The sequence below is a fragment of the Lynx rufus genome, unplaced genomic scaffold (assembly GCF_022079265.1).
Source record: "Lynx rufus isolate CCGP_SWC_20201006 ecotype Redwood Valley unplaced genomic scaffold, mLynRuf1.p SCAF_1, whole genome shotgun sequence".
Taxonomy (NCBI): Eukaryota; Metazoa; Chordata; class Mammalia; order Carnivora; family Felidae; genus Lynx; species Lynx rufus.
The window spans coordinates 188,058,359-188,085,285 of NW_025814823.1; the positions used below are offsets into that span (position 1 = coordinate 188,058,359).

At 46.8% G+C, this 26,927-nt stretch overlaps 1 protein-coding gene and 1 long non-coding RNA gene across 5 annotated transcripts in view; one reads left to right on the top strand and one right to left on the bottom strand.

The window, feature by feature from the left end:
• The first annotated feature begins 211 nt into the window (after positions 1-211).
• The window catches only part of CCNJL (cyclin J like), a 58,844-nt gene continuing 32,128 nt past the window's right edge, over positions 212-26,927 (top strand). Inside the window, exons 1-2 of one of the 4 annotated variants that reach the window (XM_047091672.1) lie at positions 212-517; positions 1,289-1,403. In XM_047091672.1, the coding sequence (XP_046947628.1) occupies positions 1,338-1,403 (66 nt within the window). In that variant the 5' untranslated portion in view covers positions 212-517; positions 1,289-1,337. Of the gene's footprint in view, positions 518-805; positions 898-1,121; positions 1,404-14,328; positions 14,606-26,927 lie in introns of those variants that run through there. The other 3 variants (XM_047091663.1, XM_047091656.1, XM_047091677.1) reach the window with 3 other exon arrangements.
• LOC124520659 (uncharacterized) lies at positions 4,692-13,647 on the bottom strand. The gene is made up of 3 exons (XR_006964359.1): positions 13,397-13,647; positions 10,590-10,751; positions 4,692-7,886 (listed from the first exon to the last, which is right to left on the bottom strand). It is a non-coding gene; the product is annotated as an uncharacterized LOC124520659 (long non-coding RNA).

Consider the following 26,927-nt stretch of genomic DNA (forward strand, 5'->3'; position numbering starts at 1 on the left):
CACAAAAAAAACCATCAGCCAAGAGGACAGCCCACTGCGGTGCCAACAGATCAGCTGATTAAAGGGAGTGCCTTTCCGAAAACAATCAGCTTAATTAAAAAGACAATGCTTTCCATCCAGGTACCGTTGGTTTTCCACCACTCTAAGACGCAGATCTACACTCTGCAGGAACACAATAAACACCAGTTGATTCACTGAGCCTCCTTTTGAATTCAGGACTCGTGGGTAACCAAGAGCGGCTTTTCTGGAGCGTTCGTGGGAATTGTCCGTTTAGAAATCTACCTCCCCATCGCGAGACGAGTTTAAAAAAAAAAAGAAGAAGAAGAAGAATTAAGAAAGAAAAAACAGGTGGAACCGACGTAAAATTGGCCACAGCAGCGCACGCGGGAGACAGAACTTTCTGGGGGCATCCTGCCCGCGCTCTTCACGCGTGGTGCGCGCAGGTGGCGCTGCGGTCCCTGAGCTCCCCGCGGAAGCCGGCGAGGAGCCCAGGAGGCCACCCAGAGCCTCCGCGAAGGTGAGAGGAAGCTTTCCACCCAAGCGGGGGAGGCGGGCGGGCAGGAAGCGGAGCCAGCGCCGGCGAAAGAAAGACTCCAATTCCCAGCCCCCCGCCCCACGGGGTGCGGGCCGCCGGCGCATGCGCGTGGCCCGGCCCCCAATTCCCCCAGCGAGGGAGGGAGGCCCCCGGCGGCCGGGAGGCTGCGAGCCGCGGCGGGACCCGAGCGCAAGCAGGGGCGCGGCGGCGACGAGGGCGAGCGGGGCTGCGGAGGCGAACGTCGAGAGCGTGGGGCGCCCCGCGCGCGCGCGCCCAGCCGCGTGCAGACACCCGAGGGCACCGCTGGCTTGGCCCTGAGAGGGGCCTGGCACCCGCAGCCCCCCACGCCCGAAGAGGGATGCGTGAGTTTCGCCCCGGCTGGAGGGCAGGATGTGGGAGCAGGACAAAGGCTGGGCGGCGGGGGAGGAGTTGGGGACGGCGAGCCGGTGGCCGCTGCCGGAGCTCCAGCCTTGGGTGAGCTAGCGGAGTCGGCAACTTTCTGCGCAACTTTTGCAAAAAGGAAGATAATTCTGCAAGTTGTTGCAGAGTTCCAGGTGGCCCCGGCTCCCTCGAGCAGAGGGCAAGGGGGCACCGCACCCTTGGCTGGGACCGGAGGCGACCACTGGCTCCTCTCAGCGGGGTAGGAAGGGGCGCCCATTCGGGCCCTGGCCGGGGACGAGCGAGAATAGGGATGCCGCGGGTCCGAGCCGGGGAGGCGTGCTGCGGCTGCTCAAGTTGCCCGTGTCCACGCAGGGTGCGCCCTGAGAGCCCGGTAGCGTCGGATCTCTGTGCTGCATACCCGATGATGGATGAGCCGTGGTGGGAAGGGCGCGTCGCCTCAGACGTCCACTGCACCCTGCGCGAGAAGGTCAGTTCCTCCCTGCCGCGGTTGTGTGGCTGGGTATTTAAAGTGCCTTTGGGTCTCGATTCGATGTCCTCCGGTCGTCCCTTGTAGGTACTGGATCTCCTGATGGCCTTGCTTTCTTCCTGCCCTTAGCCTTCTCCCGGAAAATTGTGGGGGAGAAACTGGAGATTGGAGAGCTTTAACTGGTTTACTGGTTAGGAACTCGGAGATCGCGACTGTAGTCCTTAAAGCTATATTTCCCATAGTATTGCCACAAGAGATTATTTTAAATGGTACCTTTAAAAGAAACAATTATTGTGTATTCATTTTAATGTGAAATTTAAAAAATGAAAATCTAGCAAGTTCTGCATAGGACAAATGATGCTGATTTCCCATTGATTGTAATGATCTAACAGTTCCTTTTAAGATAGTAAAAGTTGTGACTGGGTAGAAAGAAATGTTAGGTAAGTGAAAGTGTAAGGTATATAGAAGTTATGTCTCCCTCAAAAACAAAAACAAAAACAAAAACAAAAAACCCCACAAATCTCTAGGATGGAACTGAGTAAACTTTAAGAAAAACCAGTCTAAATGAGAGGCGACAAAACTGGGAGGCTGTGAGGAGAAAACAAACACTCCCCTGCCAGTTTGCCTCTGGGGGCAGCTGAAATGGGATCGCTGCCCTCCCCTCACCTCAAAGGAAGTGCTGATGGCCACTGAGGCAAGGGCCTCTGTGTCTTGCCTTCTGTCTTTGGGCTGAGACTGAGAAGGGTGGTTTGGGAAACAGGTGTGAAATAGAGGAGTATATTGGTTCTCTAGGGTTGCCTTGAGGAGAGGACTTAAAACAATAGGAATGTGTTCTCTCACAATTCTGGAGGCTACAAGTCCAAAGTCAAAGTGTTGGCACAGTCATTCTGATCCTTGGCCTTTCTTGGCTTGTAGATGCATCGTTCCAAACTCTGAGTTGGTTGTCACACAGAGTTCTATGTTTGTTTTTTCTCCTTATAAGGACACCAGTCATTGGAATAAGGTCTACTTTAATACAGTATTTTAATTTAACTGATTACATCTGAAAAGACCCTATTTCCTAGGTGGACATGAATTTGGTGGGAAGGGGGTGGATACAATTCAACCCAATATAGGGAAGGAGAGGTCTTCCTAGTGGGGTACCTGGGTCCCTACACAGACAGGTAGTGCATTTGCACCCAGTGTCTGTGGAGTTCTTACAAAGTCACCAGATATTCAGGGTTGTTGTTTTTTGCCCCCTCATTAGGGAGTGGCTGTCTTCCAGCCAAATTAATATTTTTTTCTTTTGCCTGTACCTGTTAGTCTATCTCTGTCTTGTGTTGGTTACCCAGGCTGTAGCTTTTTTGGTCTTCTCCCTGGAGCAGAATGGCCAAGGTGCCACACATTCTGAGCATCTGGAGAAGAAATCTAGGTCTTAAAGTGTTAGAAGGCAGAGATAGTGGGTTGGTAGGCCAGGCAGTATAGTCCTGGTCCTTTTCTGGAGGTAGTGGCTAAACGAACTAGGAAGAACTGCCATGGAAATTGGGTTTCCTTGTTGATCATAGGCTTGAGTGGTTATCAGTTCTCCTCATAGCTTGGGAGCAATGACTGGTATAATTTGTCCCTTTCTAGCAGGAAGGATTTCTGAAAGCAGTATAAACTCAACCAGCTCAGTCACCTGAGAATCCCCAGTCTTTTATATGAGTGTTCTGAACACCCTTCCAGCCACTCAGAGGAGCAGGGGCGGGCGGTCCCCCATTAATTGTGCCTCACCCAAGCCATATCGCTCTTAGTTTCCTGTTGGGCTGCCTGCCTCAGAGGGAGAAGAGCTTTGTCGAGGCTTTACAGGATAGAAATGGAAAACTCAGCGGTTGATGCCTAGGGTCCTCTGTGACCTTGAAGCTGGTCTTATCAGGGCAATCCCAGGTTCCTTTGGTTTATAATGTAAATGCCCCCCCCCCCATATTAACTATTTTCCTCCTTTATTTCCACTCTCTGTTCAAAGAAGCAGATGCTTTTTTTTTTTTATGTTTATTTTTTGAGAGAGCGTGTATGTGAGCAGGGGAGGGGCAGAGAGAGAGGGGGACAGAGGATCCAAAGCGGGCTCTGTACTGACAGCGGATGACAGTCTGAAGCGGTGCTCGAACTTACAAACCTCAAGATCATGACCTGAGCCGAAACCAGGAGTTGGACGCTTAATCGACTGAGCCACCCAGGCGCCCCAGCTGCTTCTTGAGACAATTTGGTTTTATGGAGAGTTTGCAGAGAAAAGTGAGGGCTAAGGGGAACCCAGCAGCCATACCAGCCTCACCTTTCTTAAGGAATGAGGGCTGGCCTTTCATTTTTCCCAGAGTAATTTTTTAGTCAACATCTATTCTAGTACTACATTTCTAACACTGTAGAACAATTTTGTGCGTGTCTGGCACACAGTAGACACTGTTGTTTGTCAAATGTTCCCAGATAAACACAAAGCGTGTTTGTGTGTGTGCCGTTGAACTGTCATCATCGACCCGGGCGTGGTTATGCTCAGTTGACTGATGCAGGAAGCAAGGCTGGATCACCAAGCTAGTGGAAGCCCCACTTTGTCAGATGTGCCATTCCAGAATAGCATTACACTATAGTGTGTAAAATGTGACACTGTGGAAATGAACGGTGGTGTCAGATGCACACTAGTTATGGCGGTGAAACCTCGAGCTGCTTGTATGACCTCTCTAAACTTCTTTGAACCTGGCTTCCATCGTCCATTCTTCCCACCACCACCAGAACTTAGATCGTGTCAGTTCCCTGCTTAAAGACCTCCACTGTCATCCCATTGCTCTCAGTAAAATTCCCAGTTCTTACCTGTACCTGTAATATCTGACATAGTTGGGCCCCACCTGCTCTCATCTCTTGTCTCCTACATTGGCCTTCCCACATTGGCCTCCTTTCTCTTCCTTTAATAAGTCAAGCTCATTTTGTGTCTCAGGGCCTTTGCACTGGCTGTTCCCTCTATTTGAAGTCTGCCTTTCTCTAATACTATTCCTCTGTGTCTATCAAAGCATCCTGTTTTGTTTCCTTTATAGTATTTACCAGCATCTGGAATTATTGCCTGTTTATTACCTTTTCCCCTACACTAGAATGTACGCTCTGCAAGAATAGTCCTGTGCCTGTCTTATTCAGTGCCAGGTGTCCGTGTCTAGAATGGAGCCTCCCTGATCTGAGTGGAGTGGTGAAAAGAATGAATCTTCTTTAGTTTCCTTTTCTGTAACCTGGGGGGTGAATTTGATAGGAATGTTGGGAGTGATGAGAGGACCTAAGAACTGTGGTAGGCACATGACAGGAATTGTGCCCTCACACTTACCGATTGCTGAGTGGAAGCTGAATGCGAAACTGATAGTCCCTTTCACATAGCGTGTATGCAGAGTAAGGCTTGGGGTTTGTGACCACCTTGTGAACGCTTCACAAGTGTGACAGGTAGTCCTGATTAAGACAAGGATCATTATCCCTTTGGGCCATTGGATGGTGATGGGGTTGAGGCTGGGAGAGGCCTCAGTTTGCCAAAAGTCACGTACCTGGGACCCAGAAGCTAGGTGCCCTCGGCAAAATCTAAGCAGCCATGGAACCCTCCTTCCTTCCAGATCGCTCTAGAGAAGTGTCCCCCTCTCAGGCCACCTTTATCCCATGCTCAGACTTAAATTGCTCCCTTCATCATCTTTCCTGCCCTATTGCTTCTTCTAGAGCAAATCTGGAACCCCTTTCTCCAGCTACTTTCTGTTGGGGCGAAGGGCTGCCAGCCAGTACAGGGGAATCAGGTTTCTTACTTGTAACACCTGTGCCCTTGAACTTCTTCATTGAACATGAGGGAAGGAGAACATGATCACAGATGATCACTGTGGCCAGTGGGGACAGTGAGACTGTTGGTGATGTTTTCTGGTGACCAGGTATATGCCCTCATGAATATTCAGATTAAAGCTGAGAGCCTCCTTCCCCTCTCCCCCCCAAAAGGTGAATCCACCTTAAGTTTAAAATTAGCTTTAAAATAAAATTTTAAGCTTTAAAATTTAAGATCCCACGCTCTCAAAACCATGTGGACAAGCCCTACTTGTTTTGACCTGGTAGCTTTATCTTCCGGGGCTCCTGGGAGCCTGCATGCTAGAGGTTCCCTCCTTCATCCTGTTCACCTCCTCCTAGGATTGGGGTCATGTGGCACCTTGGGGGTCTCCTTGCCCTGCTCCAGATCTGCAGAGCAATCAGCTGCTTCCTGAAGCTTGCTTCCTTCCACACTTAGAGAACTTGAGCTGTGTGAGAACACATTTCTTGAACCAGTAGACTGATCAAGGACATTTTTACTGATTTGTGATTGAATGTATACAAAGATCTTCCTAAACACCACCAACAAAAGTGACATTTAGCGATGATAATGTTAGCGGCTACTATTTATTGAGCACTTCCTGATGCCCGCAGTGTGCCAAGCATGTCCTCCATGTATTATCTCACTTCTCATATCTGCCCTAGTGCTGGGATTGACCCTGTTTTACAGATGGGAAACTACAAGACTCAGAGGGTATGAGTAACTCTGTTGAGAGCGAATAGATCATTGTATCAGAGCTTGACCGTAGATTCATTTGCAAAAATGTCCATTTTAACAAAGGTTGGAAATACAAGGCAGGGGAGTCAAGGCTCTTCCATCTGTGGCATTGTAGGCTCTGGCTTTAGTCTGTGTTACAGTGACTCTGTAAGTTGGGTTTTCTTTAAGCCACCCTGAGAAGCCAGCAGCCATGGGCTCTGGCCTTGCTTTGGGCATTGGAAGGGCTGATTGCCAGGCCAGAGCCTTCCTTATTTGGCTCTGGCACCTCACTTGTGTATGGTGCTTCTCACCTTGAAGTGATTTGGCCTTTGCTGTTGCCTCTCCCTGGGGTGGACATGATGGTGTTCTGACCTGCCAGGGCAGAGTAGGGACCCCTCCGGGCCGTCTTCTCTTGCCTGAACTCTGACAGCTGGACACGACAGAATCTCACCCCAGCTTGGTCTGCCACCCCTGGATTAAAGCCACATCGTTTTGTAATGGCTTCTAAAGCTTTCACATCCTTTTATTTTGCACTTCCAACATCAATGTTTTTCCTTCTCGCTCTTCTCCCTAAATTCCTCAAATTTCTCCACTGCACGGTTGAACATTTGACTCTTCATAAAAAGTGTTGACCCAAGCCCATGCTCCACAATTTGACTAGGTCACCCCATAATTGGCTTTTCTATTCTCTTGCCCTCCTTTTGGGTTTCTGCACACTCAAGGGACAGTTCTTCCCAAATTATGACATAAAACCAGATCTATCAATAAGAAAATGTTCTAGACACTGGTGACAGAACGTGTCTGCCCAGCTCAGTTCCAGAAATGTGTCATTCAAGCCTCTCAGACCCCAAATGGCTGGTTTCGACAAGCCCTTTCCTACTGACAAGGCTGCCTTATGGTTGTGGTCTTCAAGGGAGACCCTAAGCAGCTGGCCCACAGGGCCCCTTTCTGGAGGGAAGGGTGAGGCTTTTAGTATAAGGAGGGGTTTCCTACAGTCCCACTTGTAAGGGTGATCTGGGCTACCCCTGGGGTTGTATGCAGAAGACAGACGATGGAGTGAGAAATGAGGTTGGGGGGCTGGATGAGACGTCATTCATGGTGGCATCCCGCTTTAAGACACCCAGACTCCAGTATCCCGACTTGTGTTCTATAGGAAGCTTGGGGACAAAGGTGAATCAGAACTGGGTGTTTTCTCATGAGCCCCTCTGGTCTTAGACAACAGAAGTGCTCAGTGTGCCCACAGTGCTCACCTGAGACTTGGTCTCTGTGCACCTTATCTGTGGAAGATGCAAGTTATCTTGCAGGCTTCCTTTCATCTGCACCTCAGGATAGTGTGATCCCTGCCCCACCTGCCTCCCAGGTGTCCCAGGAGAAAAATACATGGGTATGGGCCTTTGGGGCCTTGATTTTGAGGTGGAGAAGGGGGTTGGCAGGCACCCTGGTTGGCTGGGGAAGCGTATGCTAAGTAAGGAGAGGACATTTAAGGCCTTGAGCTGGCCCTGTGCCCTTGCCCTTGACTTCTTCTTTGTCTGTCTAAACCACACTGCCCCTTGGGTAAAGGGAGTACAGCCAACGATTGTCTGGAGTATCTGAGCACCTGGCAGAAAGAGGTGACACTGGGTCTGCTGTTTTCTCTCTTTTTGTTTTTTTAAAAGTTATTAAACACACACAGACTGGGGTGGGTTGTTTTTGATTTTTTGTTTTCGTTTTTGTTTTGCTTGTTTGCTTAGGAAACTGCAAAAATAAATACAAGCAAAGAAAGTTAGTCTCACCATTTGGAAGTCATTTCTGTTGATTTTTTGGTTTAGGTTCTTCTGTTCCTTTGTGTGCATGTTATCATGATACAGTTTTATTTTGTTTTTGCTTTTTTTTTTTTTTAGTAAAAATGGAAAATACCTTGCCTCAAAACACTCTGTTCATTTCATGCATTTCTGTATCATTCTTCACCGAAATCCTGGCTATTGGACACCAGCAAAAAAAAAAAAAAAAAATTAGAAACAGGCAATTGTGCTTATTTAGAATAGGTAATATGAGAACATGGTAAAAAAAAAAAATCCAACTATATGAAAGGGTAGGTAGTAAATAGGCTTTCTTCCACCCTGTCTCATTCTGTGAGTTTTTCTCTCAAAGGTGCCACCAATTCCAGCTTCTTGTGAATCCTTCCAAAGTTGTTCCATGCGTAAACAAACACAAATATGGTGTGTGTTTGTGTGTTCGAACACAAGTAGTGTACTTTATACTGTGCTGTACCATTTGATTTTTTAATGTGTATATTTTAATAATTTAAATATTTTCTGTGAAACCAATGAACAGAAGCTCTGTGACCAGAAGGGATTTTTTTTTTTTTTTGGCTTTTCTGTTCATGGTAATTATGAAGGTATATAGTAGATACTCAATACATTTTTATTGAATGAATGGACGGACTATTTCTTTTTGGTCATTTTCTATCTAAATATATATTATGGTTCTATAACTTAATTTTTTCCTTCACTGTATATACCAAATAGTTTTCTACATCATTAACTACTTTTCTACAGTATCATGCATCACATTTTCTTGTGTGGATACACCAGGATTTGATTGGCTCATCTTCTTGTTGGATATTTAGGTGGAATGCTTATTCATTTTCTAAAACTGAGTTATAATCTAGAGTACAATGTACAGATCTTTTTTTAAAATTTTTTAATGTTTATTTATTTTTGAGAGAGAGCGTGCAAGCTGGGAAGGGGCAGAGAGAGGAGACACAGAATCGGGAGCAGGCTCCAGGCTCTGAGCTGTCAGCACAGAGCCCCATGCGAGGCTCGAACTCACAGACCGTAAGACTATGACCTGACCCGAAGCTGGACACTCAACTGACTGAGCCACCCAGATAGCTATACCTATGTTACAATGTACAGATCTTAAGTGTGCATACAGTTTACAGTGTATAGTGAGTTTTGATAAATGTGTGCATTCATGTAACTACCACCATGTTCAAGATACAGAACATTGCCAGAGCACCTAGCTGGCTCAGTTGGTGGAGCACGTGGCTCTTGGTCTCTGGGTCATCAGTTTGAGCCCCCCCCCCATTGGATAGAGAGAGAATGCTTAAATAAACAAATAAACGTAAAAAAAAATTTTTTTTTACGTTTATTTACTTATTTTGAGAGGGAGAGAGAGCGAGCGAGCACATGCACAAGCAGGGGAGGGCCAGAGAGAGAGGAGAGAGAGAGAATCCTAAGCAGGCTCCATACCAGCAACACAGAGCCTGATGTGGGGCTTGAACCCACAAACCATGAGATCATGACCTGAGCCGAAATCAAAAGTCACTTAACCGACCAAGCCACCCAATTGCCCCAATAAACTTAAAAACAGAATCTTAAGAAGAAAAGATGTACAACATTGCCATTGACCTAGAAAGCTCCTCTGTGCCCCTTCTCAGTCACTCACTCCATCCTGCTCCCAGCCCTAGGCAAGCCATCTACTGTTTGTCTCTCTGGATTGTATTTGTCTTTCCTAGAGTTTGATATACATAGAGTTACACATACGTACTCTTTTCTGTCTGCCTTTTTCTCCGTAGCATAATATGTTTGAGATGCATCCATGTTATAGCTATTAGGAGTTTATTCCTTTTTCTTGCTAAGTAATATTCCATTTGTTTATTTATACAACACAGCTCTTTCATCCATTTCTCCCTTGTCCTTTGAGGCATTTCTCATGTACCATTTGATTTTTAAAAAATTTTTTCATATTTATTTATTTTTGAGAGACAGAAAGCGCGAGTGGGGGAGGGGCAGAGAGATAGAGGGAGATACAGCATCTGAAGCAGACTCCAGGCTCTGAGCTGTCAGCACAGAGCTGAACACGGGGCTTGAACTCACAAACTGTGACATCATGACCTGAGCAGAAGTCAGATGCTCAACTGACTGAGCTTCCCAGGAGCCCCTCTCATGTACCATTTGATTTTCAATAGCGCTGTGGGGGGTGCCTGGGTGGCTCAGTTGGTTAAGTGTCCGACTTTGGCTCAGGTCATGATCTCATGGTTTGTGAGTTTGAGCCCCACGTCGGGCTCTGTGCTGACAGCTCAGAGCCTGGAGCCTGCTTTGGATTCTGTGTCTTCCTCTCTCTCTGCCACTCCCCTGCTCATGCTCTGTGTGTCTGTCTCTCTCTCTCAAAAATAAATAAATGTTTAAAAAAATTTTTTTAATAAATAAATAAATAAAAGTATGGTCATGGGAATAAATTCCTAAAGTGAAATTGTTGGTCACAGGGTATAATTTTGAGAACTTTGCATATCACCGGTTAATTCCTGAAAGGTTGCACCTGTTTGCACTTCCACCAGTGGTGTGGGAGAGTGCCTGCTTCCCAGCAGCTTTGCTAAACCTAGGTATTACTGTTTTGGAAAAAAATCAATGCCATTTGGTTAGGTCAAAATGGTGTCTCCTGGCTGTGTTGAAAGGAATGGGAACCCAGAGTGGGAAAAGCACTGGAGGGGAATAAGGAGGGAACTCTGATACCTTCCCAGACCTGAGGGGCCCCATCTGCAGCAGGGAACCAGCCTGGGACCCATCTTGGGCTGGGTAAGGGCTGTTGAAGTACCTTCCGCCCTGGCCAGAAAACTCCTAGTGCTCCCTCTTAGCCCCCTCAGTGTGTGCTGCCTCCTACCTCCAAGTGGCACTTACTTGGGAACTGACTCCTTCTGAGGCCAAATTTGAATTGTCCAGAGGCATTGGCTCCCTTAGAGGTCACTGGAGCAGGTAGTGCCAGAGCTTGGACATCCTTTATGATAGAGAGATCCACACTGGTACCACGAGCTACTTATTCCAGAAATGATCATCCAGTGACTTGGGTGGGTGGGTTGAGGGAACAAGAATGGGAAGGGATGGTCATTAGAAGAGAAGCATCAGGAACTAGATTCAATTGCTGTACGGAAAAGTTGGAAAGAACCTAAATGCCCATCAGAAGGGAATTGGTTTCACTGTGGTTGGTCTAACACACTAAAATTTGTGGAGTCATTAGATGTGACATTGTGGAAGACAGCTTTGTGCTTGATGACAGTTGATTTCTCTGATCATTGCAAAAATCCCAGACAGCTCAGAGCATGTCTAATTCTTTGGAGTGTACCTCTGTTTTTTTCTTAACTTTTATGATAGAAATTTTTAAAGATACACAAAAGTAGGGAGAATAGTAAAATGAATCCCCATGTACTTTCCACTTAGCTTAGTACCTGTTTCATCTGTTCCCCAGACAACATGTGATTTTACATATAAATATCTGCTAACAGGCTTTTTTTTTTAAAGTAACAACTTTGGGGATGCCTTGGTGGCTCAGTTGGTTAAGTGTCCAACTTTGGCTGAGGTCATGATCTCACGGATTGTGGGTTCAAGCCCCGCATCAGTCTCAGTGCTGACAGCTCAGAGCCTGGAACCTGCTTTGGATTCTGTGTCTCCTTCTCTCTTTGCCCCTCCCTGACTCAAGCGCTCTCTCTCTCTCTCTCTCTCTCTCTCTCAAAAATAAACATTGAAAATTAAATGTAACAACTATGCCACTATCACACCTAACAAAATTAACGATTCATTAATATCTACTATTGCCCAGTCCATATTAAGCTTCCCCACTTGTCTCAAAAATGGCTTTTATAGTTGGTTTATTCAAATCATCATCCTGATAAGGTCCATGTATTACATTTCTTAAAAATTACTCTTTAAGGGGTGCCTGGGTGGCTCAGTTGGTTGAGCATCCAGCTCCTGGTTTTGGTTCAGGTCATGATCTCGTGGTTCATGGGTTTGAGTCCTATATCAGGCTCTGTACTGACAGTGCAGAGTCTTCTTGGGATTCTCTCTCTCTCTCTCTCTCTCTCTCTCTGCCCCTCCCTTGCTTGCTCTCTCTGTCTCTCACAATAAATAAATAAACTTAAAATTTTTTTTAAATTACTCTTTAAGGTTTTAATTCTCTGATAGACTCCCTTCCCTGCACCCCTCTCCCTTAAAAACATTTTTTCCCCATGACCTTGATTTTTGGAGAAACCAGGTCATTTGTTCTGATAAATGTCCCCTACCTTGATTTGGCCTGTTCCTTCCTAAAGGTATCATTTAACTTGAGTTCTCTGTTAACAGTTTGGTTTATATACTTCCCTACTCTTGTGGGATTTTAGTGTGCTGTAACCTACTTTTTGTCTAGCTAGCTGTCAGCTCAAACATTGCTTCCTCAGAGAAGCCTTTCTTTACTCCCCTCCAGACAAGGTCGGGCCTGGGACCCTTGTTACATTCTCAGACCACCGTGCATTATTGCTTCAGCACTCAGTATGATTTGTAATTCGACACTTATTAATGGGATTATCTGATTTAGAACCAGCCTCCCCCCTAGACAGCAGGCCCGAGAGGGCAGGCCAGGGCCGTGTCTCTTCAGCTCTGAGCAGAGTGACTGCTGCACATCACAGACACCTTATCTGGAGTCTGTGTCCTACAGCCCACACACTGCCTTCCTGGATTTCGCTGTTGAAACAGGCTTTTGGGGCAGGTAGCATGGCTCCCAGTAACTCCACCCTGCTGGTAGAGAAATGGCCTCTGAGAGCTTAAATGCTCAGCCCGGACTTCCCTATTAAGTGGGAGAGCTGGGGCTTTGAGACCGTGCGATCTGCTGTGCAGAGTATGACTTAGGACGGGCAAAAGAATTGCAGCCAGCCTTGAAGTCAGTGATGGGGTAACACAAACTTCCCCTTGAGGGACGTGAGAAGGCGGGGGTTAGTGGGACAAGGCTGTTGGTTCTGAGTTGATAGATCTCGTTAGTCTCTCCTTTTGTGTTCATTTTCTGTTTTGAAATAATATCAAACATACAGGAGAGTTGCCAACACAGTTCACAATTGTGAACATTTCACACATTTGCCTTATCATTCTCTTCTTCCATCTTGATACTTTTTTTTTTTTTTTTTTCTGGAAGCAAGTGGCAGGCGTTATCCCTTAATACTTCAGGGCTTATTTTGTATGGTTACTTTTGAGATTGGCCATGAAGTGGTTTGTGGGAGAAGTGTTGTCAGACCACTAGGGATATCTTCCCAGTTGTCAGGAACCTCCCTGGAAGCCTGCTTTGGGAGGAAGGGATTTCAGCATTCTGGTGAGAAAGGAGGAAGCCCAGGGCCACAGGCAACCTTTCTAGACCATGAGTGGGGATGGCAGAATACTGGCTTATTTCCTTGGACCATCTCCATGGCCTTACTGGCAGACAGCCCCTTCAGTCAGCATTTACTGAGCCCCACGTATAACCTGTAGACCTATGGGAGGCTCTGCCAGGAGAGGCTGTGGACTCAACCACACCCTGGGGGCCTCAACATCAGTAACGATAGTCCACGTTAATGTACATTAATGGACGCTTGCTTGATACACATTTCCTTCCATTATCAAAGTCCTCAGGCAGCCCCCCCAGAAGGTACTGTAATTATCCTCATTTTACGGGTGAGACTCAGGAGAATTTAGAGAGTTAAATGACTTACCTAAAGCCATGCAGCTACGAAGATGGCAGAGCCAGGATTTGAAGGCAGGCAACCTGGCTCCAAAGCTCACACTGTGAACCACTGTACAGATGGTGACATCCCGTTGCCTAGAGACACGTGAAAAGCTTCAAAGAGGAGGTGCTGTTTGGGCTGTGTTCAAAGGATAAGCAGAAGCTTGCTAGGCAGAGAGAGGCGTGGAGGAAGTTCATCTCTCAGGGCACAGGGCAGTGAGTGATGGTCACACAGTGACTTGCAAAGGGCGGTCTAGTGAGTGGGGGAGGGGCAGGAGAGGGGCCGGGAGCATTGGCTCTGGGGTTGGGGTCTCCCAGATGTGTACACGTATCCTGCGAGCACGCACAGTGGTATGAGGAGGGAGTGCTGGATCACTGGGAAATGGCCTTGGCCTTGGAGACCTGTGTCTCCAGTGTTGGTGGTGGTCCAGAGAAATCGCATCTGAACCAGGGCAGGAAGTGGAGAGATTTGAGAGTTTGAGGAAATAGAATCAAAGGACCAGTTAACAAAGGGGAGAAGGGTTTCAAGTTTCTTACGTTTTTCCATTGCTGAGCATGATGGGCCTTTGTCACAGTGAACATCATTCTTAGGAAACCCCTAGCATATGCTAGTTTCTGTGTCCTCTTTAAAGACTCCCACTGCCCACCAAGTTGATGTTTATTGGGTGCCTACAATAAGCCAGATAGTGTTAAATCCTTGATTCATATTATCTAATTGATTATTAATGTTGCTTAAGAAAGAAAAGACAAGGAGGGACCCCTGGGTGGCTCTTGATTTTGGCTCAGGTCATGATCTCACGGTTCAAGTTTGAGTTCCACGTTGGGTTCGGTGCTGAGCATGGGGCCTGCTTAAGATTCTGTTTCTCTCTCCCTCTGTCCCTGTCCCCTGCTTTGCTCTCTCTCTCTCTCTCTCAAAAAAAAAAAAAAAAAAAAAAAAAAAAAAAAGACGAGTTAATTGTCCTGACCACTGACCACGGCACTAGTAGTTCTTGAACATCAGTGCATGTTCATTCTTGCATTCAACACCTATTTTTAGCAGCTGACCACATGCTAAGCACTGCCAGCTGCTGGGAATATAAGTGGTGAACAAAACAAAATTCTCTACCTTTATGGAGCATATAATGAAGCATCAGGCTCAGATGACGTGCACGTAAAGCACAGATGGATGCCCAGCTGTGTCTCCAGGAAGTCAGATACAGTAAGTCAGGAAATGGGGAATGCAGTAGACAGCTAGGGCTGCCTCAGACTGGGTGGCTTAAAACAGTAGAACTTTACTCTCTCACACTTTTGGAGTGCTCCTTGGCTTATTGCTGCATTCATGCATTCTCTGTCTCCATCTTGACCTCGTCTTCCTCCTGTATCTGCTTTTGCCTAGTCTTTCCCCTGTGTGTCTAGATGTCTCTCTTTTCTGTTCTTATAAGGATACCAGTCATTGGTTTAGGGCCCACCCTAATCCATTACAACTTTATTGTAAGTTGGTCTCATCTGTTAAGGCCCTGTTTCCAAAAGTCACATTCTGAGGTTCTGGGTAGGTAGGGGTTTGGGGGAGACATTATTCAACTCAGGACAGGGGGAAGCCTCCATTTTTCAGGGAATTCTCAGAAGATTCCAATGTCTGGGATCAAATGACCATAGTTGTAGAAACCCTGGACTGTATATCAGCAGGGGAATGGAGGTAGTGGTTGTGGTAGTGGTTACCTTACTGACCTGTTTCAGGCTGCATGGTAGGGTCAAGGTTCCCAGGAAAATCCCTCAGAAGGAATCTGGAAATTGGGAACGGGAAGAGTCGAGTGAAGAGCTGCTGGAGCCACAGCTTAGGAATGGTGACCCAGGAGGGAAGGGGGAGAGATCCAGGGGTTGGACCTGTTACAGAGAACCACCATGGAAGGGGGTGCATCATGACCCCTGTCCCTACATAACAGAGCATGTGGGAGAATGAGGGGCACCCCCCATTGAGAAGATAAGGTGTGAGGGATGTGGTCAAATCAGGAAGTTGCTGAAATGAAGAATATGGGGGACAGTTTATAAAAAGACCATGAGTGTTGTCTTTGGGGGTGTTGGGAGGTCTCTGGGGCAGGACCATAGAGAGGCAGACACACATGCCTTTGGCCGCAGTTGGATGCCAGCAGCTACAGCCAGACCTGTCACAGAGTATGCTCTGGACGCCATTGGCTGTGGCTCCTGGGAACAAAGAGGCGTGTCCGGAGCTGGCCCTTTTCTGAGTTCAGGGGGCCAGTGAGAGATGTGGTGGCTGGAGATGACCTTTCTCTCTGCTGGAAGACAGGTCGGAGGTCAGCAGGAGGGGATGTCACTGGCATTGTTGGCTTTATGTGCTGCAAACCACCCTCTTGAGGGTGTCGAAATAGTGTTCTCGCAGTGATGTTGGTTCTTTACCGAAAATACCTTCTTGGGCTTTATGAAGCAATTGGGGCAGAGAGGGGAAGGAGGGTGATCCTTGAACTGTGCAGGGCCTCTGGGGTCAGAGGTGTGTACTTCTGAGGCCTCTGAAGAGCCAACTTACCCACCTCCCCTTTCTTTTTCCCTTTCAATTTGCAAGTCTCCGCTTCCTGTTGGTCACCTTGGTTACACATGATGTTTCTTCATGTCTTGCTACTCTTTGTTCTCAGGCAGACACCATCCCTCGAGCTGTTTCCCAACCAGCTGGCCCAGTGCCTGGAGGCCCAGCCTCCCTAGGGAGGCAGCAGTTGGCAGCACTGAGGATGAGCATGGCGGGAAGCACAAAGGAGACCAGTGTGGTTTTCCTTCAGCGGCTGGTGTGGGAGAGCAACTTGCCCCTGCTCTGCACCTTGGGCCACTTACAAAGTGGTTGTCACACTCAAAGCAGCACCACACCCCAGGCCCAGCCAGTCCCTCTGATGTCTAGGTCCAGGATTTGCCACTAACCCACAGGGCGGCTTTGGCCATTGCACTTCTGTGCCTCATTTTTCTGGGCATCAGCCAGTCCTGGTGGTGCCACTGACTGTGCCCAGCTCAACAGGCTGAGTGCTGCGATGGAGAGCCCAGGTTGAGTTACAGCTGTCAGTAGGGCCATAGTACAGTGTGAGGGAGAAGTGGGGGCATGTGTGTGCAGAGAAGCTAGACTGGAGGCGCGTCTACCAACACGTGCACATGCTCACACTTGTCTCTTGGTGGTGGCATTGCTGGTGAATTTAATTTTCTTTGTATTCATATATGTGTTTTCTAAAATTCCTACAGTAATAAAATATTTTATAACCTGTTAAATATAACATTATTTTGGAAGGAAAACATAAACCTAAACTATCCCATAGAGTCTGCAAAGCAGTGTTATGAGCATGGAATCAGAAAGCCCAGATTCAGATCCATCACTTACAAACTGGGGGACCTTCAGCAAGTTATGTAGCTTCTCTGAGCTGTCCTTGTCCTGAATACTGGGATGCCGATAATCCCCACCATGTGGGCTTGTTGGAGGTGAGAGGACAGAATGCATGGAACATGGTATCTGGCAAAGGAAATACACAGAGTTTTAAAACCATATATATATATATATATATATATATATATGCATGTATATAAAATGGAAGGTTGTATAAAGCTGTTCATCATAATGAGTGATTCCAGATACTCATGAAGACCAGACCAGAGAGGAGGTATAAGAACCTGGGGATGCTGAATTCTGTCTTTGCCTTGGTGTGGCAGTGACAGTAGACAGGTGCCTCAGTCTACATAGCAGTAGGTGGTTTCCAGGGAGGAACCAAGTCTGTGTTTACAGAGGACTGGGAATTGCCAAAATTGTAAATACATATGTAATATATTAAAATGTGTGTATGTATATATGTATGTATATACACACATATATATATAAATGTATGTGTATTGTACACATATATACACATATGTAATATATATATATATGAGACAGGGAAGTTGAGGGGATTTAATTTGGAGCCCGTCCGTAGACCCCACAAGGCAGGACACCCGGCTCTTGGCTGCCAGGGTGAGCTGGCATCTCTGTCGTCTTGTGCCTCTCCTAGGCTCTGAACACCATGGCTGTGTGGAAATTCTTACCAGGGCAATTCAACAGGTGAAGACTGTGGCTTTTCATCTCAGAGAGCTTTTCAGTAAACCTTTCGGCTTAGCATCATCAACTTGTTGGGAGTTGAACCAGGGATTTTCTCTGGAGTCTCACCTTGCAGATGCATTGGAATTTAATGTCCCCAGCACACCAGTGCCCAGCTGCCAGCACCCTAAATCACCATCTCCCGGAACAAGCTCTCTGGAATGTTGTTCCTCTGCCCCCATCCCCCCTAAAAAGGGATGGTGGTGATGGTCATCTGTGGATAAACAGATTTAACCTAGAGTTTCCTAAAACTATGTGCATTTTTTTTCCTGAACAAATGTTTCAGGGATTCCAGTGAGCTAATATCTGATTCCTTTTTAGGAAGGAACAAAGTAGTATGCAGTATATAGTATGGCCCACAGATCCCTGTTCTTCAGGGAGTATAAAATTGGGCCTGGGGTGTCATGGAACACACACTGGGAAACATTGCCTTTGAAATGACTGAGAGTAGAGTATGTAATTTAGAATTCTTGAAGTTCCCAGTCCCTTATAAAACACCACCTTTTTCCTCTGTGTTCAACCCCTGCTGCTATTGGGTAGACTGACGCACCCCAAGGCAAGGACAGAGTTTTCTCTTTCCCCTAGAATTCAGCATCCCCAGGTTCTTACACCTCCTGGTCTTGGGGAGTATTTTGATTTGCACATTATGATAGTTTTATTCAACCTCTAAGATCCCGAGCAAACCATTTTTACTTCCCTTTTCATTTCAAGTATGTGCCATTCTCCAAATTTGGACGTTTTGTTAATTATTGAGTATTTCTTCTGTGTCAAGTATTGGAGTCACAGAGCTGAACAAGACAAACCCATCCCTTTTCTCATGATGTTTATTGTTGAGGAGTGAAGAAAGACACTCAAAGTGAATGGATGAATGGATGGATGGATGGATGGATGGATGGATAGATAGGTGGGGGAAAGTTCTAGGTGCTTGGGGAATATCTGAAAGGCATATGACCAGGAAGCACTGTTTTCAGAAGTGACTTTTAAGCTGAGATCTGAAGGAAGAATAGGTGAATGATGAGAAGTAAAACCATAAGGCAGTTAGAAAACAACACAGTACAAGACACCAAGTCTACAAAATGTAGACCTCCCTTCCTCCCTTCATATGAGAAAACAAGGGTGACCAGCTGAACTTTTACAGTGCACATGACCTTCAAACTCCTCTGAGGTTAGCCTCAAAATGCCGGCATAGCCTGTGTGTGAAGAGCACAAGCTGAATTTTCTCCCCCATCTGTCCTTCAGCAGTGACAAGCCAGGGTCCCTGCCCAGCAGTCCTGGCTGTGGGCTTGAGGCCTGTTGAACTGCACTTCAGCCTGGCCTCACCTGTTCTCCCAGGCACATCTGAGACCAGCCCAGGTGTAGAGTGTTTGCTACCTCTGCCAAGGTCAGTGCCTCTGTGAGAAAGGGGAGAGCACTGGAGGAGCAGACACATGCATGGAATCTTCAGAAGCCTGTCCACACAGCCCTGCCGCCACTCTGTGTATTCCAGTTTGGGCTTTGTAGGTGTTGTGAGTCACTTGTCTTCAGCCTTTTTTGGAAAGCTGTCCCTCTCAATAATCCTCTTTCTGCCTTGGAATCCCCAGACAGAGCTCTTGGTCAGCAAGGAGAGTGGTTCCTAAAGGACGCAAGCCTTTCTGGACATGTACCACCTTCCTTTCCTCTAGAATGGTGCCTCTGGTCACAGAACTGTCCCGCATCATGGTGGAATTTCCCATTCAGGGCGCAGTGTCCCCTGCATTGGTTACCCCAGGGAAGGATGCAGGGCTGGCTAAGGGAGACTGGGGCAGGACAGGGATGGCCACAGGCAGGGAGAAGCTTTCCCGCAGCTGGTGTTGGCTGAGGTGCATCATGAACACTCCATTCATTTATTCAAACATTCATTTGTTCATTCATTCAGCAGATATTTTTTAGCCCTTAACTGTGTGCCAGGTACCAGGGGTACAGCCCAGACCTGGAGAGAAAAATGACTCCCTCCCTCACAGAGATCACATTCTGCGGGGTGGAAGGAATAAACCCTTTATTGGACAGTCACTGCTCAGTGTAGGAACACACAGGCTGCTATGGGAGGGCAGTCGGGGAAGGCCTGTCTGGTGAGTGACCAGAACAGAGACCACAAGGATGAGAAATGGCCCAAATGCCAGAATGGGGATCTGGTGGAATCACGACACAACCTTATGATGACAAAATGCTAGGCAGCCATTGAAAATATGGTTTCTGATGCTGTCTTGAAGGGGCAGTTGGGCATACTTGTAGATTATGACTCCGTTTTGTAGAAGTTTGCACAGAGGAAAATATCTGAAGAATCCGTGTAAAGACGTGGCTCAGTCAGTTAAGTGTCTGACTCTTGATTTCAGCTCAGGTCATGATCTCACAGTTTGTGAGTTCAAGCCCCGTATCAGGCTTTGAGCTAATAGGGCAGAGCCTGCTTGGGATTCTTTGTCTTCCTCTCTCTTTATTCCCTCCCCCGCTTGTGTGTGTGCGCACTCTCTCTCAAAAATAAATAAATAAACATTAAAAAAAGGAATCCATGTAAAACTTACTAGGACTTTTCATGAGAGATCGTAAGTGATATTTGTTATTTTTTTCTACTTTAGAAAAGTTGTCAGTGAATATATCATTTATAATTAGTAAAACGGAAAAAGAAAAAAAGGTCACTACTTCTGGGTTGGACCTGGGTGGGGCCTTGCATCTTGTGAGGACGAAGTGGGATATTTAGCACAGTGCTGACATGGGGCATGTTATTATTAAAGGGCTGACTTTCTCAAAGACGTGACATGAAGTTACCAGGGAATCCTTGGGGATACATTTTGAGCTGGGCCTTAATACAGTGGGTATCTAGTCCCTCCCTCTGTTTCTTTTCAGACTGGAAACACAGTATTGAAGTAATAAAATGTCTATACATTGAATGTTTTTAAAATTTCAGTCTTTTTTTGAATATTACTTTTCAATTTATTTTTATTAAAGTGTAGTTGACATACGATGTTATTAGTTTCAGATGTACAGCATGGTAATTTGACAATTTTATACATTAAGCTGTGCTCACCATGATAAGTATTATTATCATCTGTCATCATACAATGCTATTACAGTATATTGACTGTATTCCCATGCTGTACTTTTCATCCCTGAAGCACTCTTTTTTTATGGGCATAACATTATATTAGTTTCAGGTGTACAACATAAGGATTCAGTATTTGTACATTTTGGGAAATGATCGCCACAATAAGTATAGTTAGCATTTGTCACTTCACGTAGTTACATTTTTTTCTCATGATGAGAACTTTTAGGATTTATCTCTTAGCAACTTTCAAATGCAGAATACGATATTACTGTCTTCACCATGCTGTACATTATATCCCCAGGACTTATTTACTTTACAGTTATAAGTTTGTACCTTTTCACTCCATTCACCCATTTCGCCCACCTCCCACCTCCTTGCCACTGGCAACCACCAATCTGTTCTCTGTGAGTTTGTTTTTTTTTTTTTTAACTTTGAATGTTTCTTTTTTAAAAAATCCACAGTGTTGAAAGCATGAAAATAAAAATCACACAAGATCTCAGCCCTCCAAGATACTGCTGTTAACATTTTGTTGTATATCTAATAGTTTCTTCTTGTCCATTGTTACTGTTTTTTTAAAGCTTATTTATTTTGAGAGAGCCCAAGAGTGTGAGTGGGGGAGGGGCAGAGAAGGAGGAAGAGAGAGAATCCCAAGAGCAGGCTCTGCACTGTCAGCACAGAGCCCGACGTGGGGCTTGAGCTCTTGAACTGTGAGATCATGACCTGAGCCAAAACCAAGAGTCTGACACTTAACCAACTGAGCCACCCACGCGCCCTTCCATTGTTATTACTTTTAAAAACCAAAATAGGGGCGCCTGGGTGGCTCAGGAAGTTGGGCGTCTGACTTCGGCACAGGTCAAGATCTCGTGGCTCAGGTCAAGATCTCGCGGTCAGTGGGTTCCAGCCCTGCGTCAGGCTCTGTGCTGACAGCTCGGAGCCTGAAGCCTGGAGCCTGGAGCTTGGAGCCTTCTTCGGGTTCTGTGTCTTAGTCTCTCACTCTTGCCCCTCCCCTGCTCGTGCTCTGTCTCTCTCTCAAAAATAAACAAACATTAAAGATAATAATAATAATAAATAATAAAAACCAAAATAAACTTTGATAACAGAAGTGTTTTTTGATAAGGTGGATTGCACTCCCTGCACCTGAACTCCGTCACGGCCGCTTGTCCCTGTGCCCCAGCCTGCTCATCTCTGGTTATGGCTGAGGAACTCGTGCTCTCTTGTCTGGCTCAGGTGATAAAGGGCCAGCAGCTTGTGAGGGAGAGCTTCTGGAAGCCTCTGCCTGTCCTGCTACGCCTCCTTTTCTGTGCCCTCCTCCCAGCTTTTCTGCTGGCCACAGAGATGTTGCCCCTGCCCTGCCGAGAGGAAGGTCACTCTGCCTGGCCCTGTTCCTGCCCTTCCTGCCCCTTTCCGCCCACACTGGCTGCTGAGTGCCTGCCAAGTGCCTGCCTAATCCGGGAGGGCTTTACAGGCCGCCCCTCGCAGGCTGCTCTTTTGTTTCTGGAATCCAGGCCCCTCACCAGGAGGGTGGCTTCATGCACCCAGGCTGCTGTGGCCTTTAAGCTGACTTAGGTCAAAAGTGCTTGGGGAGGAATGCGGATCCTTAGAGCAAAGCCCTTGTAATGAAGGCCTTTTCCCCCTTAATTGGGTTACAGAAGGAATCAGCTGGGCTCTCAAACTAAACAGGGTAGGCATGCTGGCGTCCCACATTGTTGTTCATTTGCCAAGGAATCACCCTTCTCAGTGCCAGAAGCTGAGGCTGACTCCTCATTCCATTTGACTTCAGGGTTCTGTGGAGGACAAGGGGGATGGGTAGGTTTCCTTCTCTGCAGACGCCCCCAGGCCCAGCTATAAACTGTCAGGTAGAAAGCTTCCCTTCACCCACCAAAGCATTCCATCCAACAGTTCCTCTGAGAGTCCAGAGAGCCTTTGACAGAGGCAGATAAGCTCAGTTTATCTGAAGTTTGATTGCCCAGCTTGAGGGAAAGGCCACTAATGCTTACTGATTGCTGTCAAGTGCCAAATATTTTACAGTTAGGGCAGTGTGACCCCCATTTTTCAAATGTGCCCCATTTTTCAAAAGTGCCTGGGGAGGAATGTGGATCCTTAGAGCAAAGCCCTTGTAATGAAGGCCTTTTCCCCCTTAATTGGGTTACAGAAGGAATCAGCTGGGCTGATGAGGGCCCAAATGAGGGCACTGGGGTTCCGAATTCACATGCCCGAGGTTAATAACTGGGGTGGACCTGAGATTCCATCCCAGAACTGCCTGACTTAACTATCTGTGCCAGACTGCTCCCCAATATGTGGGGAGAGGAGTGTATTTGATGCACCATGGTACGTTACAGTATTCATTCTTTTTGTCTTTTAAAGACTATGTTTTTAAAACAGTGTGAGGTTCACAGCAATATTGAACAGAAGGTACGAAGATGTTCCATGTACCAGTTGCCCCCGCATACATGCACAGCCTCCCCCATATCCACATGCCCCACCAGAGGAGTACATTTGTTACAGTTAATGAACCTCATGACACATAAGTGTCAAAGTCTTTTGTTTTTAATGTTTCTTTTTGAGAGAGAGAGGGAGGGGCAGAGAGAATCTCACGCAGGCTCCGCACTGCCAGTGAAGAGCCTGATGCCAGGCTTGAACCCACAAACTATGAGATCATGACCTGAGCTGAAATCAAGAGGCGCTTAACTGACTGAGCCACCCAGGTGCCCCTGTCACTTAAAGTCTTTGGTTTACATTAGAGTTCAGCCTTGGTATTGTACATTCTGTGGGTTTGGACAAATGTATAATGATGTGTATCCATCATTATAATATACGGAGTAGTTTCATTGCCCTAGAAAATCCTCTGTGTTTGGCCTGTTCTCTCCCTCCTCCACCCATCCCCTGGCAACCACTGATCTTTTAACCCTCTCCATAGTTTTGCCTTTTCCAGAATGTCATACAGTTGGAATCATATAGTATTTAGCCTTTTCAGATTGGATTCTTTCTCTGAGTAATGTGCATTTAAGTTTCTTTCTTGCCTTTAAAAAAAATTTTTTTTTTAAGTTTTGTTTATTTTGAGAGAGAGAGAGCATTAATAGGGGAGGGCAGAGAGAAGGAGAGAGCGAGAATCCCAGGCAGGCTCCACAGAGTCCAATGTGGGGCTCAAACTCAGGAACCGATGAGATCATGACCTGAGCTGGAGTCAGACACTTAACTTAGAGCCACCCAGGCGCCCCTCCTCCTTGCCTTTTCATGACTATCCATTCCTTTTTACTCCTGCAGATAGTTTTTGAGCACCTCCCTCTGGGCACTGGGCAAATGGTATAGGCAAAGTGGACTTGACCTCCACCCTCCGGAACTAGAGTTTAGCAGGAAGTCACATGTAAATAAGTACATACTTGGCCGTGAAGAATAGCATGCTAAGAGAACAAGGGGGGCTTGATTTGGAATGATGAGGAGTCAAAGAAAACTTAGGAAGGGACATTTAAACCAATATCTGAAGAATGAGCAGAAATGGGGGTGAAGAGCATCGCAGATGGCTGTTCTACTTTCAGAATCCTGCCCACTTTTGACACTCAGCCTCTTCTGGGAAGCCCTATTTGCCAAATCCTTCTTGAACCATACTGTTGCCTGTTCCAAAGGAACATAACTTTTTCTTTTTTTTTTTTAATCTTTTTTTTAACATTTATTCATTTTTGAGAGACAGTGACAGAGCGTGAGTGGGGGAGGGGCAGAGAGAGAGAAGGAGACACAGAATCTGAGCAGGCTCCAGGCTCTGAGCTGTCAGCACAGAGCCCAATGCAGGTCTCGAACTCACGAGCCGCGAGATCATGACCTGAGCCAAAGTCGGAAGCTCAACCCATCCAATGAGCCACCCAGGTGCCCCCTTCATAACTTTCTGTTTTATGCATGGATGACTTCCTTTGGGAATCTGCTCACGCCAGCGGACCCTTTCCTCAGGAAAGTATACAGAGGGAGCTCTCTTCTCCCAGTTGAAACAGGAGAAAGTCCAGAAGGAGTTAAGCTTGGCTGAATTGAGCAGTCAGGGAAGTCAGGACTCTGCATATCTGACCTGTTGTGTTTTGGGACTCTGAACTGCCTTGATGGGGGCAGTGCAGTCTGGGCCAAAGGTCACTTGTCTCATTTCCGGCAGCTGCTGCCTACGAAACACCAAGGATCTGTGACTGTGGTTGCGTCTTGTCAAGAGCCTCAGAGCCGGCTGTTTAGAGGAAATACCCAAGTAGCCTGCAGGCTTGTGGGGGCTGCCGGAGGGTGGAGGAGGAGGCTGCTTTTGCAGCTGCAGCCCCGCATTGGCTGCTGCTACCAGGTGTCTGGACATAGCCCTGGAGGAGCCTGGCTGAGAGATCTTCATGCGTAGCCACGCTACCAGTGTTTATGCCCTGCTCTAAGCCCTTCAGGGGCTCTCTGTTGCCCGCGGAGCAGGCTAGATGTCTTAGCAGGGCGCACAAGATGGGACTGCCCGCCGTCCTCACCTGCTTGTCTGGGCACACCCTACTGTCTGGCTGTTCAAGTGCCCCGATTCCCTGGATGGGACACCTGTGTAGCTTTGCCAATGCAGTTTTTCCTGCTGAGCTTACTCCCTTCCTGTATCTTCAACAGTCACTTCCTAAATGTCCTTCCAAATCCTGGCTGGATGGATCTCTCCTCCTTGAAGCCTCCACTGCTGCTCCCTACTGATGGGCTGAGGGCATTCTCCACTCACCACTGCAGTTCATTCCTCTTTCCTCCCCAGCTCTCCCCCTCCCTGCCTTTATTCCTTCCACAGCTAGTATTAGGTACCTGATGATGTTCGGACACCCCAGGGTGCTGAGAAAACAGGGATGAGCCAGAGCAGACCCAGACCCTGCCCTCAAGGAGTTTGAAATCCCACAGTGGCCCATAAATTCATCAGACAATGAAGATGAATAATACACAAGTCAAATCTTTTCTTTAAAAAAGTTAAACTGACAATAAAAAATTGTCTCTGTGATTTAAATGAAAAAAACCGGGGTGCCCCCCTGGCTCAGTTGGTGGAGCTTGCGACTCTTCATCTTGAGGTCATGAATTCGAGCCCCATGTTGGGTGTAGAGATTACTTTAAAAAAAAAAAGACAGGTTGAGAAAAAGGTACATTGACAGTCTTGTGGTCTCAGATCCCTTGCAGGTTAAGTAAAGCCTGGGGTTTCAGGACTTTGTCAAACTCCAGTTTATGTGTAAACATGAGGGAGAGAGAGTACTTTGTTCACCTTGGAGCACCTTCCATGAGCAGAGCCCTGGGGTTAGCACGAGAGATGTCCTGGGCTCAGAGCTCTGTGGGGGAACAAGCCAGAAGAGGAGAGATCCCAGCGTGAAATCTCAACGCAGGCTTCACTTTCACAGGGAAGGCCTTTCTCCCTTTGAGAAGATGGGGGCGTTCACTGCTCAGGGTTTTCCTTTGTAGTGTTTTGTCTTTGTTTTTGTTTTTTTAAGGAGGCTCCATACTCAGTACCGAGCCCAACGCGGGGCTTGAACTCATGACCCTGAGATCAAGACCTGAGCTGACATCAAGAATCAGATGCTTAAGGGGCGCCTGGGTGGCTCAGTTGGTTAAGCGTCCAACTTCAGCTCAGGTCATGATCTCGCAGTCTGTGAGTTCGAGCCCCACGTCGGGCTCTGGGCTGATGGCTCAGAGCCTGGAGCCTGCTTCCGATTCTGTGTCTCCCTCTCTCTCTGCCCCTTCCCCATTCATGCTCTGTCTCTCTCTGTCTCAAAAATAAATAAACATTAAAAAAAAAGAAGAATCAGATGCTTAACCAACTGAGCCACCCAGGCACCCCTCCTTTGTAGTGTTGATCACCGTTTGGAATTGTGTAATTGCCTTATTATTTTGTTCCCATCTCTTACTGGTGTAGAAACTCCATGTGAATGGTAAAAAGATGGCTTTATTGAAATATAATTCATATATCATAAAACTCACCCTTTGAGGGGCGCCTGGGTGGCGCAGTCGGTTGAGCGTCCGACTTCAGCCAGGTCACGATCTCGCGGTCCATGAGTTCGAGCCCCGCGTCGGGCTCTGGGCTGATGGCTCAGAGCCTGGAGCCTGTTTCCGATTCTGTGTCTCCCTCTCTCTCTGCCCCTCCCCCGTTCATGCTCTGTCTCTCTCTGTCCCAAAAATAAATAAACGTTGAAAAAAAAATAAAATAAAATTTAAAAAAAAAAAAACAAACCTCACCCTTTGAAAGTATACAATTCAGTTGCCTTTAGCATATTAAGCATTGTGCAACCATCAACACTATCTAATTTCAGAATGTTTTCATGATCCCAAAAAGAAACCATTAGCAGTCACCCCCCCACCCCCGCCCATTAACTTCCACCCATCCCTAGCTCCCAGCAACTACTAATG